The sequence below is a fragment of the Schistocerca piceifrons genome, chromosome 4 (assembly GCF_021461385.2).
Source record: "Schistocerca piceifrons isolate TAMUIC-IGC-003096 chromosome 4, iqSchPice1.1, whole genome shotgun sequence".
Lineage (NCBI taxonomy): Eukaryota > Metazoa > Arthropoda > Insecta > Orthoptera > Acrididae > Schistocerca > Schistocerca piceifrons.
The window spans coordinates 800,105,679-800,120,798 of NC_060141.1; the positions used below are offsets into that span (position 1 = coordinate 800,105,679).

Sequence of the window (15,120 nt, forward strand, 5' to 3'; positions counted from 1 at the left end):
GTCTGAAGACTGTTCTAGGACACTCCATCCACTGGAATCTTTGCTGCATACTCCGACGCCTGTCTGTATATCAAGTGCAATATAAATAATTTTGTTATGAAATCATATGTTATCAACGTTTCTGTGAGAGATATTTTCGACTTATCTGGCGGCTTCAAATACGTTTAATTCAGTGTATCTCGACATGCTGGTGCTTTCTTACTTGATAATATTAATAACCACATCATGTAATACAATTCATCATATCAAGTAAACTATTGTGATACTTGATATCTGCCGCCAGGAACAAATTCACCCCCAGAAATTTATCCCCCCCCCCCCCCCACAGCTATTACATGTATGCTCTTCAGTGATGTGATATTTTGTATGTTTTTTTTTTATTATTGCTGGAGAATCTTATCGATTTTGGACGCAATGTTAGGGACTTTAGCCTATAAATTGGAAGATGCAGGTGTGCCAACATCTTGCAGCTGAGAGAGATCACTGCGCTGAGGAAATAGGGTTAACTAGTACAGTAGCGCGAATATGTTAAGATATTACGATTTACATATCTTCGAAGCTGCCAGTTAAGTTGAAAAGCTAGTTCCCTTCTTTTATCTCTCAAACTCTCCGCAGGACATTTTCGCTCTTTTTGTGCAATGATAGGTGCATTTTTAATTCTGGTTCCCAGATTTACCTTACGACAATTTTGGCATTGTATTGTTGTTGATTGGGGTGACGACTGATCAGGTATAGGTTTCTTTATTGTCTTTCGAACAATATGCTTATGTCGTGGTAACGGATAAAGCTTTCAAAAAAGAAGAGGACGACCATTAATTAAATGTATTTACATACTCAAAAAATGTTAACCATTTCCCACAAGTATGAAACATAGAAGTAGGACATATAGGAAGCCTCACAGAAAGCGTGATTTTTGCACGTAAAATCCGAATGAAGCTAGAGTTTTCAAAGTAAGTTTCCAGTTTTGTAGTAAGAATGTATTTTTTTATGTATTTGAATCACTTTAAACCGTTTCCAAGCATTCAGTTCACGTAAGAATAATTTTCGACAACGAATAAAGATCATTAGATAAAAGAAATTCCTTTTGAATTTATCCATTTACCTACCCTAGTGAAAAGTTTGAACCGATTAGTACAAGTATAGAAAAAAACTCCCAGAAAAACGTGCTTTCGAACGTAATTGCACGTAAAACCCGAAAGGTGCAAATACGAATAGTGCCATTAGCTGAGCATTAATTTCAGCGCAAGCAACACCTTTCGCAAGGAATTAATCGATTCGCACAATGTACCTGGGCGCCAGCCACAGTTCATCGTTCACACCTTGCTTAAGATACAGTAACATATCTACAGGAGGACATATGTTCGTTACACAAAAGGTGGCTGGTCCGGGCTAAACCAAAATCTTTTACCCCATATTCCTAGCTCAAATAGAAACGGTGCACCAAGACACCCCCTCCTCCCCCCTCCCTCCACCCCCCACAAACCATGATTCTGCGCAAAGACTTCTCAACCATATTTTTACAGACAAGAATATAGAAGCCTTGTGTATCTGAAAGTTTATTTGTTAATGTTAAAACACAGTACTCCATGATGTGCTCGAGGGGAATATTGTACTCGTCCTTAGAATACATACAGTGTGGAACTGGATGACATTTTTCGTATCCCCGCAGACGTCCAGTAATAGATCGGAGAATAACTACATTTGCAATAAAGTAAGTACTGATACAAAGTGACAGCAACGCGCCTTCAGAATGATCACTGTCCCTGTTGCAGCGCAATGCCTGGCGCCCCTGGGTATGGAGTCCGGTGCCATTGCAGACGAAGACATATCGGCCAGCTCCTCCTTTGACAGCGGCAACGTCGGACCGCAAAATGGGAGGTAGGTAATACAAAAAGAAGAGCTCTTGCAACTTTTAACTAATGTAATATTCAGCTCTATGCCAGAGAAACTACCCATTACATTTTTCGAGTTTGGTACGTGTGACCGTAGATTTTATTTGTTTGTTGTTATACATTTTCTGCAAGTATTCGCAGCTATGATGTCAACTATTACCATTTACATATTCTTCATTTCTATGTTCTTTAACATAGCTGTGCTGTTAAAACAAATGTTAATAGAGTGTATGACACTCCCACCGAAATAGTCATGTCACATTCTCCTCCACTATTCCAGTTTATCTGGTAATTTATTATACAATATCTCGTCTCTCTTTTGTTTGACTACGTTACGAAATGGTTCTCTTTAGGATAGGACGATGATGCAACAATGACTTATTATTGATAATGTTATGTTATGGCTGGCTCTGAGCACTATGGGACTTAACATCTGAGGTCATCAGTGCCCTAGAACTAAGAACTACTTAAACCTAACGAACCTAAGGACATCACACACATCCATGCCCGAGGCAGGATGAGAACCTGCGACCGTAGCATGTTATGCTATGGATAACACGTTTTTTCTTTGGTCGTCAGAACACCAACAGTGGGACAGTGTAACATTTACATTTCGCTTGCCTGTCTGCGACGATTTACTTTTCACACTGAAAGTTAAACTGTCCAAGTTTCAGAATGTGATTAATTAGTCTAAGAATTAAGATTCCATATGGATCAATAATTAGCCGTCTAATGTGACACGTCACGCATTCAGACGAGCCCATATTCAAAAATCTGGCAAACTCGCTACTTGTGACTGCAACTTACGAAGGCCGACACGCTGCCACTGCTAACTCACCTGATCTAAGGAAGCAAAAACGATAAGTGATTCAAATACATAAAAAAACAAATTCTTACGACAAAACTGAAAACTTGAAAACTTGCAAGCCAAGATGGCAATCCATAATTGAAAACAGTTATTTGCTGCATGACTAACAATATATCACGATGCTTGAAACCAGACGAACGAATTAACTCACTAAAAAATTTCAAAAGTTAATCAATATTTCTGAACTATAAGAGAAGTATATCTGTGGGCAAGATGGCCCACTTTGCAATTAAATGACACTGAAAAGTGCAAGTGTTAGTACAGAAAGAGTACCTGCCAGTGACGAATGAATGACGTCATCACGCACTTATCTATGACATAGTCGTCTTCATCACTGTGTATGCCACGTCCCCTTTCAATGATGTCATCTTTCCACATCCCCTCCCTTTTTTCGCATCCACTCCACCACACCAAGGTCCCCTATCGTATCCCAGTACTTTATAGCTGGTTAAAATGACAGTCAGTCACAATGCAGACCCAGAACAGCAATCTTCATTATGCTCAACTGCATCCCACCAACTGAATTACTTTCGGCATAGTCAAAACTATTTATCCAGAAATTTACGCAAACCGTGTAACTTGCATTTTACGCCGAGAAATTACACATTAAATAGCACCAGTGAACATGAAAGTATGATTTTTGTATCGTACATGGCATAACGCACAACAGACGAGGAGATTAATTATTTTACACATCTGTATTGTTCAACTGCGAATACATTAAGATTGTTTCATAACAGTTGTAGTCGCCACAGTGGCAGTTTCTTCGGACGTACATGCATGTCTGAAAGAGCATTTCATCATACTCGTGAACAATGCAGGCACTGACTGCAATATCGTATGTTAGTTTCTGTCTACAGTGTGTGGACAAATGTCAACAACACAAAAAATTTAATACTTACATCAACTATCACAATGTTATTCACCTTACAGCCACACACACACACACACACACACACACACACACACACACACACACACATCAAATTGGTGCTTAAAACATTATTGTTGGCTGTTAGATTAAGTACTCGAAACCTATTAGCATGCCTAAATAGGTATAAAACAAGTGAGGATGAAAAATAACGTCGTCAAAGGTAGTTTTGAAGCCAGCAATTGGTGTGAGATATATTGGAACTTGATATTAAATATTTCCACGTCTGAATTGTTCTGTGACGGTTTTCAAGTGTTACAATAGTATTTCCACGCCTAAAATACATAAAAAGTGATGTCATTTCAGTCTGAAACGGACTGAAACGGACTGACATCATCTAGCAGTCTTGCATGTTTTTCAGTAGTTATTCGCCTTAGCAAGAGCTATTTTAGGGATATAAAGGTATGGCGCCGTTTTCTACACTGGAAAATATAATCATATTTGCTTGTTGGAATAACTTGTCAGAAAAAACTCTCTGCTTGCTTAATCAACGTCATGTTTGCACTTGTGATGTCTGCCGATGTACATTGATGTAATACACAAACATGTCATAATTCACTGAGCCATGCTACATGTTTGTGTTGTCTTAATGAGAGTCATTACGTCAACTGATGATTTCTCCACCCACGACTACCTGAGGGCAATGGTGCCACAATACTGCATGTGTGAGTTAACGACAGTCAACATGTTAACGGACCATTATTCGCTAACCTAATAGTATCCGTGGCAGTCACCGCCACTTTGCTCTAAGATGAAGATGTGATTGTGCGAACTAGTCAGAAGTTTTCGAAACTGCTGGGGACTATTCAGAAATTTCTGTGTGATGTAAGGAAGAACTTCCTAAGATGTGTACACATGCCTACCCATAGTATCCTTATAAACTGACTACCTTCCCCCCTCAACCCCCCCACCCCCCACTCCACCCCCCTACACACACACACACCCTGCAAACTGGGCATCATTGTCCCCACAGTAGTATCAGCCACTCATTTGACGTGATGACAGTTACCATGGGTGGAGTAACGACAGTCACTTTTTACGCTACGTTATGATATTTCATCGAAGCGTGATGTAGTTTCTATTATATCTCATTATGAATTCGCATTGTCAGCAGAAGATTGCAAATATTTTGTACTGTAAGATAAAATTAAAACCCTAGCGTAAAGCTGCTACAGTATTTGATACTGGTTTTAGAGATACGTATTTTACGAATTTGTTCGTGGAAATTCCCTAATTTTGTTTCGGTAATTCTCGTTGACAAGTGCACTGTAACCTGTAGCTTATATGAGCAATAGTTCTCATGTCAGATCTGCAGTGTTATAGAACCAATGTTACATGGATTTAATAAATGGTGCTAAAATCAAATTATGGTCTTCTGGTAAGTTACAGTTTATCTCAGTAGCGTAAATGAGTGACCTCCATGTATTTCAGTAAGTGATACGGGCGCTTTGGTTGTGAAAATACTAAAGTTGAAGATCTATTTTGCTTATATAAAGTGTAGTACAACAATCAAAATTTGGTCGTTAAAAACTGCTTTATTTCTAAGTTCTATAACTACTGCTAAAACGCAAGCCATGTGATTTCTTGAATTTTATAGAACAATTAATTGGCGACAGTAGCAGCACATGTATTTTGTGATCGAAATATTTGTCCTTTTTAAGAATAATACGATTCTGGTATGTGTCCTTGGTGTCCTTTACATTGGCATCCTCCAATAAAATCTTCTTTGTTTACAAGCCTCCACCATCATAATCAAAGGTAAACTAACTGACTGTCAGAGTTGGCATGACGTTCCACTCTTATAGATCCAATAGCAGTTTCTGGAGGCTTCCAGAGAGGACTAAAGTGATGCATTCACAGCACGTGCAGCAACTCTGGCCCGCTGCTGCACCAAGTGGTGTCAGATGGCATGAGGGCACAGCGTCATGTTTGAAACTGCCACTCCCGCCTCCGTACAATTGCAAACAATCATCTTTGCTCTTGCTCGATAACCAAAGCCCGCGCCCATCCTCTGCTGTGTAGCCGTGGTGTCTGCTAAAATTGCTGGTGTTTATTCTAGTTTTGGTCACCTCCCTTATAACAGAAGTGTGACATGATATTGCATGTGCCAAGACTCTCGTTATTTCAAGTTTTATTTTATGTCCATACAATGGTGCGACTAATATTCATCAAAATTCTGTGCGCAGCACCAGTTCAAACGTGGTGGTTCACTACAGAAAACTGAAGAATTACCTCTGCATTCCAGCAGCGTTGTAAAAATGATAAAGAATAGAGTAGCTGCAGTTTTTCTAACTGGACACTCGCATGTTATGTTATCATCATTTATTTTGATAACAATGATTTAATTTTCGAAATGTCGACATTTCATGTCTGTTTTGTTGGACTGTTACATTCGACATTGTTTCATCTCTGCCATTGTACACCACCCCTTTTGTTGGATTTTGTTTTGTGTTTACTTCTTATGCTCGGTGTGGTGTCACAGCCAGACACCACACTTGCTAGGTGGTAGCCTTTAATTCGGCCGAGGTCCGTTAGTATACGTCGGACCCACGTGTCGCCACTGTCAGTCATTGCAGACCGAGCGCCATCACACGGCAGGTCTAGAGAGACTTACTAGCACTCGCCCCAGTTGTACAGCCGACTTTGCCAGAGATGGATCACTGACAACTACGCTCTCATTTGCAGAGACGATAGTTAGCATAGCCTTCAGCTACGTCATTTGCTACGACCTAGCAAGGCGCCATATTCAGTTACTATTCTGAACAGATAACACTGTGACTCGTGTACCGTAAAGAGCGACGTTCATCATTAATGGATTAAAGTTAAGTATCAACCTATTTACGTCCGATTTCTGAATTCTAATTCCTTGTCATGTTCCAGACCTCACGTCAGTATAGTCCTTCCCTCCTCACGCCAGCCTGCGTGAGCTAAAACGCGTGCATTTCGGTCTCTTCTAGTATCACGGTGTTGGCTCTTCTGCCAACACTACACTCAGAGCACTACAAAATTAGATTTGTGTGTTATGAAATTATGCTATTTATGTGATGCACCACAGTAAACATCTTATCAAAGCACCTCATCCCTTCCTTCTTGAAACCGTGTTTAGTCGGTCCGATGTCCAGAGAGGGAAGCGATCATCGGAGTGACTAATCATCAGTTATTTTATAGTCCACAGCTCGTGGTCTAGTGGCTGGCGTTGCTTCCTCTGGATCATGGGCTTCCCGGATCGATTCCCGGCTGAGTTGGGGATTTTCTCTGCCCGGGGACTGGCTGTTTGTGTTATCCTCATCATTTCAACATCATCATCCTCATTAATGACAGTGGCTAGATTGGATTGTGTAAAATTTGGACTGTGCAAAAATTGCGAGTCTGTACGAGCGCTACTAACCGCGCAGTTGGGCACCCCACAAACCAAACATCATCATCAGTTATTTCATAGTAGCTGAATTTGGGGTTCATATAGTAGCATGAAAGGTGAGTTCTGGAGGAGGAACCCTGAAGAACGTGAGCGCGATTACTAGATCTGCTGTTAACGATCTACAGGTTTTCAGCCATTGCATAAATTTCACTTCGACTCATGCATAAAAACGATGATTAGCTCTATCGTGTATTATGGACTGTGAAGTCGCTCAGACAGAAAAACAGAAGAAGGGGGTTATAAGACCAATGAGAGCCTCTGTGTGTAAAATGTCTGCCCAGTTCACCGATGGACCTGCTCTCACTGTGATCATCTTAATGGTGAACGTTTTAGCTGTAGAGGAACTTCACTGTCCACAGACAATGCTCGAGAGTCGTCCGAGATGTCAGTGTTGTCGGACTGACGGCTACGCCGTGGTTTCTTTGAGACTGCTGTTTATGCGCCTTAGCGAAGGACACGACCAATATCTCTCCCCATCCTTGTGTAATGACATAATCGTCGTGACTTTAAATTATAATCTTTCCTTCCGAATAATGTCCTGGAATATGCCATGCCACAGTCTAATCTGATGGATACTCAGCAGTTGCTTCATTTAAGAATAATAAAGGATCTGACAGAAACACAACGTAGTGTCATGCCCCATGTTACTGTTTGTATATGAGTACAAGGTGGGTCACGTAAGACGTTAAAGCCTGTGTTATTTCATAATCTGTTTAAGTTTCACGAGTTTCCAGCAGATGATGGAACACAAGGGTACGTAATTTAATCGTACTATTACTACACTTAACTCTTCAGTTAACTGAAGTATTGAAGGATGTATTTTTTTTTTGTAATGAAACTATTTACTTTCTTTGGCGGCATTCAAACGACGAGTATGTATGTTACTAAACAACTAAGACGGTCGCTTGGTCACCCACACACCCAGTCCCATTTTCGGGTGCCTGTCTGTGTGTAAGTCTTGAGGCACCTAACGTACGGCGGGCGAATTACCCAGACTACATTCAGCCAGTATTTGAGAATTGGGGGGCTTAGCGAATACCGAAAAACTTTGCACGTAATTCCAAACCTTTTCAAAAACTTTTCTCGCTGACACGCTCACAAAACAAAGAAAGGAATGAAATTTATTGGTTACTACATTTTCCCTGTTCATGCTGTAAATCTTCAGTATAAGGCATGACGTTCTAATTTACTACTTATTAACTACTAACTCTATTCACCACGCATTTTGTAGATAGTACACACAAATATGAATGAATGTAACTGCAAAGATAAATAATTGTATGACATATATTTTATATTTATTCCACTAACGGTGGCCTGATGATATGCATGATACAGCCTACTTGTTCGATAAAGTTATATATATTACGTAGAGTTGTATGACTTCGTAGGTAAAATAAATATTAAAACGCTAGGTTTTCTCTTCCACTGTTCAAATGCTAGCCTCCGTAATGGCACAAGACAAAAAAATGGTTCAAATGGCTCTGAGCACTATGGGACTTAACATCCATGGTCATCAGTCCCCTAGAACTTAGAACTACTTAAACCTAACTAACCTAAGGACAGCACACAACACACAGTCATCACGAGGCAGAGAAAATCCCTGACCCCGCCGGGAATCGAACCCGGAAACCCGGGCGTGGGAAGCAAGAACGCTACCGCACGACCACGAGCTGCGGACGGCACAAGACAACCTGATGTATCTATTTAGTCCAATAGTAAAGTAGTGTTGTCAGATGCATAAATGAGTAAAGGATTAAAGCCAAAGTCAAAGTTTTTTTTATAGGTATTTATTCTATTATGTTTGCTTCTTATTAAGTGTTTTACGAGTATGAAGTAATTAGAAAGCTGATTTTTTTCAGTGCCGTAATATTTCTTTTGCCGCTATTTATGGTTCACAATGAACTGTCGCTAAAGCATACGACTTTTGTTGTACGTGCCGTATGTGGTGCAGCTGTTCTTTACTCTTCATTGCTTTTAAATGTCCTGCTGTTTTTGGAAATTTTTAAAGAGCTTTTAAACGTCCTACTGTTTCTGGGGAAACAGTAGCGATTGCGGTTTATCGTAATTTTTTCGGATGAATCCAGGTTCTGTTTACAGCATCATGATGGTTGTTGTGTCTAGACAAGACAACGTGGACACAATGAGAGGAAGCCGAAAGGCACGCGCTTAAACTCGCACAGGCTGGCGCGAGGTCTGAAACAGGATACGTAATGAATGCTATAAAGAATAGTACGTAGCTTCTGGAATACTTAACTTTAATCCACAATTGTAGAACATCGCTCTTGATGATACATGTTATAACCACAATATATATAGCAAAGGATTATGGCGCCTTGCTAGGTCGTAGCAATTGTAGCTGAAGGCTATGCTAACTATCGTCTCGGCAAATGAGAGCGTAGTTGTCAGTGAACCATTGCTAAGAACGTCGGCTGTACAACTGGGCCGAGTGCTAGTACGTCTCTCTAGACCTGCCGTGTGGTGGCGCTCGGTCTGCGATCACTGACAGTGGCGACACGCGGGTCCGACGTATACTAATGGACCGCGGCCGATTTAAAGGCTACCACCTAGCAAGTGTGGTGTCTGGCGGTGACACCACAATGGTCGCATCCATGTTTGGCTACATCGCGGTGAACGAGCATTGGAAGCGTTTATTCGTCATCGCCATACTGGCGTTATCACCCGGCGTGATGGTATGGGGTGCCATTGTTTAGACGTCTCGGTCACCTCTTGTTCGCACTGACGGCACTTTGAATAGTGGACGTTACATTTCAGATATGTTACGACCCGTGGTTCTACCCTTCATTCGATCCCTGCAAAACCCTACATTTCAGGAGGATAATGCACGACCGCATGTTGCAGGTCCTGTACGGGCTTTTCTGAATGCAGAAAATGTTCGATTGCTGCCCTGGCGAGCACATTCTCCAGATCTCTCATTAATAAAACGTCTGCCAGCCGCGGTGGTCTCGCGGTTCTAGGCGCGCAGTCCGGAACCGCGCGACTGCTACGGTCGCAGGTTCGAATCCTGCCTCGGAATGGATGTGTGTGATGTCCTTAGGTTACCTAGGTTTAAGTAGTTCTAAATTCTAGGGGACTGATGACCACAGCTGTTAAGTCCCATAGTGCTCAGAGCCATTTGAATAAAACGTCTGGTCATTGTTGGCCGAGCAACTGGCTCGTCACAATACGCCAGTCACTACTCTTGAAGAAATGTGGTGTCGTGTTGAAGCTGCACGGGCAGCTGTACGTGTACACGCCATCCAATCTCTGACTCAATACCCAGGCGTATCAAGGCAGTTATTACGGCCAGAGGCGGTTGTTTTGGTTACCGATTTCTCAGGATCTATGCACCCAAATTGCGTGAAAATGTAATGACATGTCGGTTCTAGTATAATATATTTGTCCAGTGAATACGCGCTTATCATCTCCATTTCATCTTGGTGTAGCAATTTCAATGGCCAGTATTGTATACGTATCATAAAAAAATACAGGATTATCATTCACAACATTACCGTTAGGTCTTCTACGTGGGGGTGATCAAAAATACAGAAACACTGCGATAAACGTATGCACGAACGCAAATGCAGATGCTAGCCGAGCGTGCATGTTGCGCTGTTGTATTTGACCACGAATGACATCTGCACAACGTCCTGAATTATGCTGAAATTGTCAGTCAAGGTCAGAACAGTGTTCTGTGTGGTTGTGAGTGCATTATGTCGGGGCTAAGTGAATCAGAACGTGGGATAATTGTTGCTGTTCGTATGGTGGGTTTTCCCATAACTAAGGGGGTCGAAGTGTCTGGTGTTTCAAGAAGAAATGTATCAAAGATTTGTACCGCATACGGAGAAACAAAGGAAACATATTCCGGTAGGTCACAATACAGACGAAACAGTGTGATGAGTGATTGTGACAGTCGTTCATTGAAAAGGATTATGGCGAAAAGTAAGAGGATGACAGCTGCAAAAGTCACTGCCGAACTCAGTGTAGCACTCGTGAAAACTGTCACTACCAAAATAACGTGAAGGGAGCTCCATAAACAGGGAATTTCCGGGAGAGCTGAAATTCCAAAACCACTTGTCAATGATGCAAATGTCTACAACGGGGAAATGTGGTGTGCAAGTTATAAAACAAATACAGTGGAGCAATTGATGAATCCCATATGAATGAATGAGTGTTGTTGCACACAGTTTCCAACTTCTGGCCAGGATTATGTCTTGCGTACGCCGTCCCAAGCTTACGAGGCACTCTGCTTGCTGCCAAGAGTGGAATTGAGTTTGGTGGAGGTGATAATTTGGACAGGTCTATCGTGGTATTCCTTGGGCTGCATGGTTGCTGTGCAGGGTCACATTACTACCAAAGGTTATCCTTTCTGGCTCATCAGATCCATCTCATGGTGCAATATTTGTTCCTCAGTGATGATGCTGTTTAGAAGAAGACATGGCCCCTCTTCACGTAGCTGGCATTGTCCAGGACTCATTCTGTGAGCACAAGGATCAATCTCAGCGTCTCCCGTGGCCACCAGAGTCGCTAGATGTCAATATAAAGGAGCCTAAGTCGTCCACTGTAGAAAGAAGGGTATGTGGTTGATACCTATCTTCAGTATCATGACCTGAACTTCCCATTTTTTCACGAAGAATGCTATTAGAGTCCATTAAAATAACTCAGGACCTATATTTATACATTACGAGACGACTAGAAGCTCTTTTGAATGCCTATACCTTTTACTACGCTGTACGGAGCATGGTAACGTGTTGTGCGCTTGGTGCTTTCATGTTTTTGGCCACATCTATAGGTCCCAAATGAGAAATACCACTGGGGCACATGTAGTGTTGCTCTTTACTACCTCCAGGGATTCATAAGACGACTGCACGACGACTACAAGTTGTGGGCTTTTCAATACAAAATGAAATGACATGGTGCGGTTGAAATATTATGTTTTGGCTGGTTTCGCTGTCTAGGGGCTTGGGATACGTAGTTGCCGCTTAACAAGCCAAATACCGCCGAGTCCACAGTATACAGTATGAATATACACAAGAATCGATTGGTCGAAGGTTCCTATCACTCGACTATTGCGAATGTAACGTAGAAATTAATAAATGAAAGAGGTTCAAATGGCTATAAGCACTATGGGACTTAACTTCTGAGGTCATCAGTCCCCTAGGACTTAGAACTATTTAAACATAACTAACTAACCTAAGGACATCACACACATCCATGCCTGAGGCAGGATTCGAACATGCGACCGTAGCTGTCGCGCGGTTCCAGACTGTAGCGCCTAGAACCGCTCGGCCTCTCCAGGCGGCTTAAACCTAAGTAAGCTAAGGAAATCACACACATCCATGCCCGAGGCCGGACTCGAACCTGCGACCGTAGCGGACACGCGGTTCCAGACTGAAGCGCCTAGAACCGCTCGGTCATATCGGCCGGCTTATAAATGAAACATTGGAATGAAATAAAATCTGCAGGTACTATCTTCACGACTGTAAATAATGAGTTCGATAGTAGACGTACATTTGAGAATGGGGAATATTTCTGCAAAACCCTTACTGTCGTCAATCGTCCAGCAATTAAATAAAATATAAGTTGAATAACACAGAAACAATAGATTGCCACTGCACGTAATTAGTTATGAACGACAACATAGCTCACGATATATTCACTTCTAAACATATACCACGCCTTCACTGTAGAGGCATCGGAAATCTGAAAAGTTCACCAGATGACACTCCGAAGTATTTCTATCTCTCTCGAGCACTTGCAAACCGCTTCACATTCTCCAAGTCTCTGTCGCAACCGTGCGTCCATCGCGCTGTCACGTCCAGCACTCCCCATGTCCTGTCCCGTACTGTGCCTCCATTCACTTTGGTAGTCGCCTCCCTTAGTAATGAGTGCCGTGATTGGCGATAGCGCTTCCATCATGTCTCCAAGCCAACACACACTCACAAACATTATGAAACGCATCACAAATACTGGATTTACATTTAAATGACTTGAAATTAAAAAATAAATATTCCTACAGCTGGACCATAAACACGTTCTGACACACATTATTAAATACATAAACAATTAAATATACATATATCAAAAGAATAGAATAGTAATAAGTCAGTAGCCTAATGTCTCTGTGCTTTCTAAAACACAGTAAATAATTCACCAATTTATTTATGAATAGTATATATTGTATCTAAACGAAGATGAATAAATATATTTATAAGAATGCTTCTACCGTTTTCTTCGTGTAATTGTGAAGTACTTATGGCCTGACGCGATCGATAGTAATCAGCCACTTTGACCTCCAATAATTCATGTACTATTCAAGTTACATGCCTGTAATTTATACCAATTTAGGTTTACAGTAATAGATTTCTGAAGACACATCGATCGAGAAAGTCGTATGAACATTTTAGATTTTGGAAATTCGTTGCTGGTTGTTACTTGTATAATTTATCGTCAAATACTAAACTTTAAACTAATGAAGATATTGAAAATCTGATTACACCATCAGAATCGTCGTGCAAATAATGGTAATGTACATGTTTCATTTTAAGGTATCATGATTTCCCTGGCTATTATTACTTTCTATATGAACCGTGAAATGTCTGCCATTAAGGTCTCACAAAGTCCGCCATTTTTGGCACTCCCTGCATGTCTCCTTCATCGACACAGCGTCACCATGGAATTCCCAGCCACGCGGCCGATGGACCCTGGCTAGCGTTCGGCACCACATGGCCGCCGATTAGCCGCGGCCGGCCCGCCGAGGCGCCAGCTCGGCCACGCCAACTACGAACTTAGAATACTTTCAGGGCGCCACTGCTCGTCCATAAGCTCACATAGGCCTACAGAAAAATGACACATACAATGGGCAGAGCATCTCTGCAACTTTCAATCCGTGATACATGCCGTGCCGCAGTTGCGCGAATGGACAGTCATGTCAGAATATGTGCACAAATCATCTACTGCGTATTGTCTCACTGAATAACTTCATGGCAGGAGACAGGCAAGGCGCTAAACAGATTCGCAAAGTGGGTTCCTGTCATGCCTCCACTAAAAACACCTGCCACTGAATGGGTCATAAGTATTGACAATTGCTGCTGTACAAGCAGTGTCTAACAACCCTACCACAACAAAGGTCAAAATTTAATAATGATTGTCGTGTTGCTCACGCTGCTAAATACAGCATTTTCGGGCAACAACGAAGTTATTATGTGGCAGATGTCATTAGAGCACAGTTAATAAAGTCATTTCATGTAATAATGAATAAACTAGGCACACATCTTTTCGTGTTTCCCACGCTGGTCTCGTTGTAAAATCATGGCTCAATCATCGAAAATCTAGGTGGTGATGATTCCAAGCTCGGATGCAAAGAGGCCTAGGTTTTATTCTGCTATATTCAAAAGTTTAGTAGATGCGCTTCACAAACCATTCTTGAAGATTAAACCTTTGAAAGTTAGCACAATGGTTATGTAAAAAGATAATCAGCACTCCGAATTTAAGTTACACTTCCTTTTCATTGCTTTTGCTGCAAAATCATGTAACGCACAAAACATCACTTCAAAATACAAAACGTACTTGAAAAATCTTCCTCACTGTTAAAGTTCACATTTTATAAGCTGACTACAATATGCGTCTTTCCAACTTGACATCCAAGACTTGAGCTTCTCAAGGTCCGACTCTCTAACTACTAACTAATAATCGGTTACGCGCCCATAAATCAGAGTTCCAAGCTCGTCAAAGATCAAAGTGACAAAAGAAAGAGTACACATAGGAATAATATCATTGAAACATAAACGTATCGATGTATCACAAATGAAATCAAATCTGAATGTTGTCTCAGAAATATGTTAAGTAGTTAACAGAAACACAGTAGAATATCGCTGGTACCGAGAGGTTGAGGTGAGCTGCCATAATGGTTACGTAATTTAAGTACCATTACAAATGGCATAGTCAGAATGTGTAATATGAATTAAATACCTGGTCAGATGCTCTACACACCATTGAGTTTCTCCTTTAA

General features: G+C 41.4%; 1 protein-coding gene across 1 annotated transcript in view; it reads left to right on the top strand.

Annotated features, from left to right (window-relative positions):
- LOC124796183 (discoidin domain-containing receptor 2-like) overlaps positions 1-15,120 on the top strand; it is a 136,072-nt gene that overhangs the window by 31,793 nt on the left and 89,159 nt on the right. Inside the window, exon 2 of the mRNA XM_047260273.1 lies at positions 1,773-1,878. Within this exon, the coding sequence (XP_047116229.1) occupies positions 1,773-1,878 (106 nt within the window). The remainder of the gene's footprint in view (positions 1-1,772; positions 1,879-15,120) is intronic.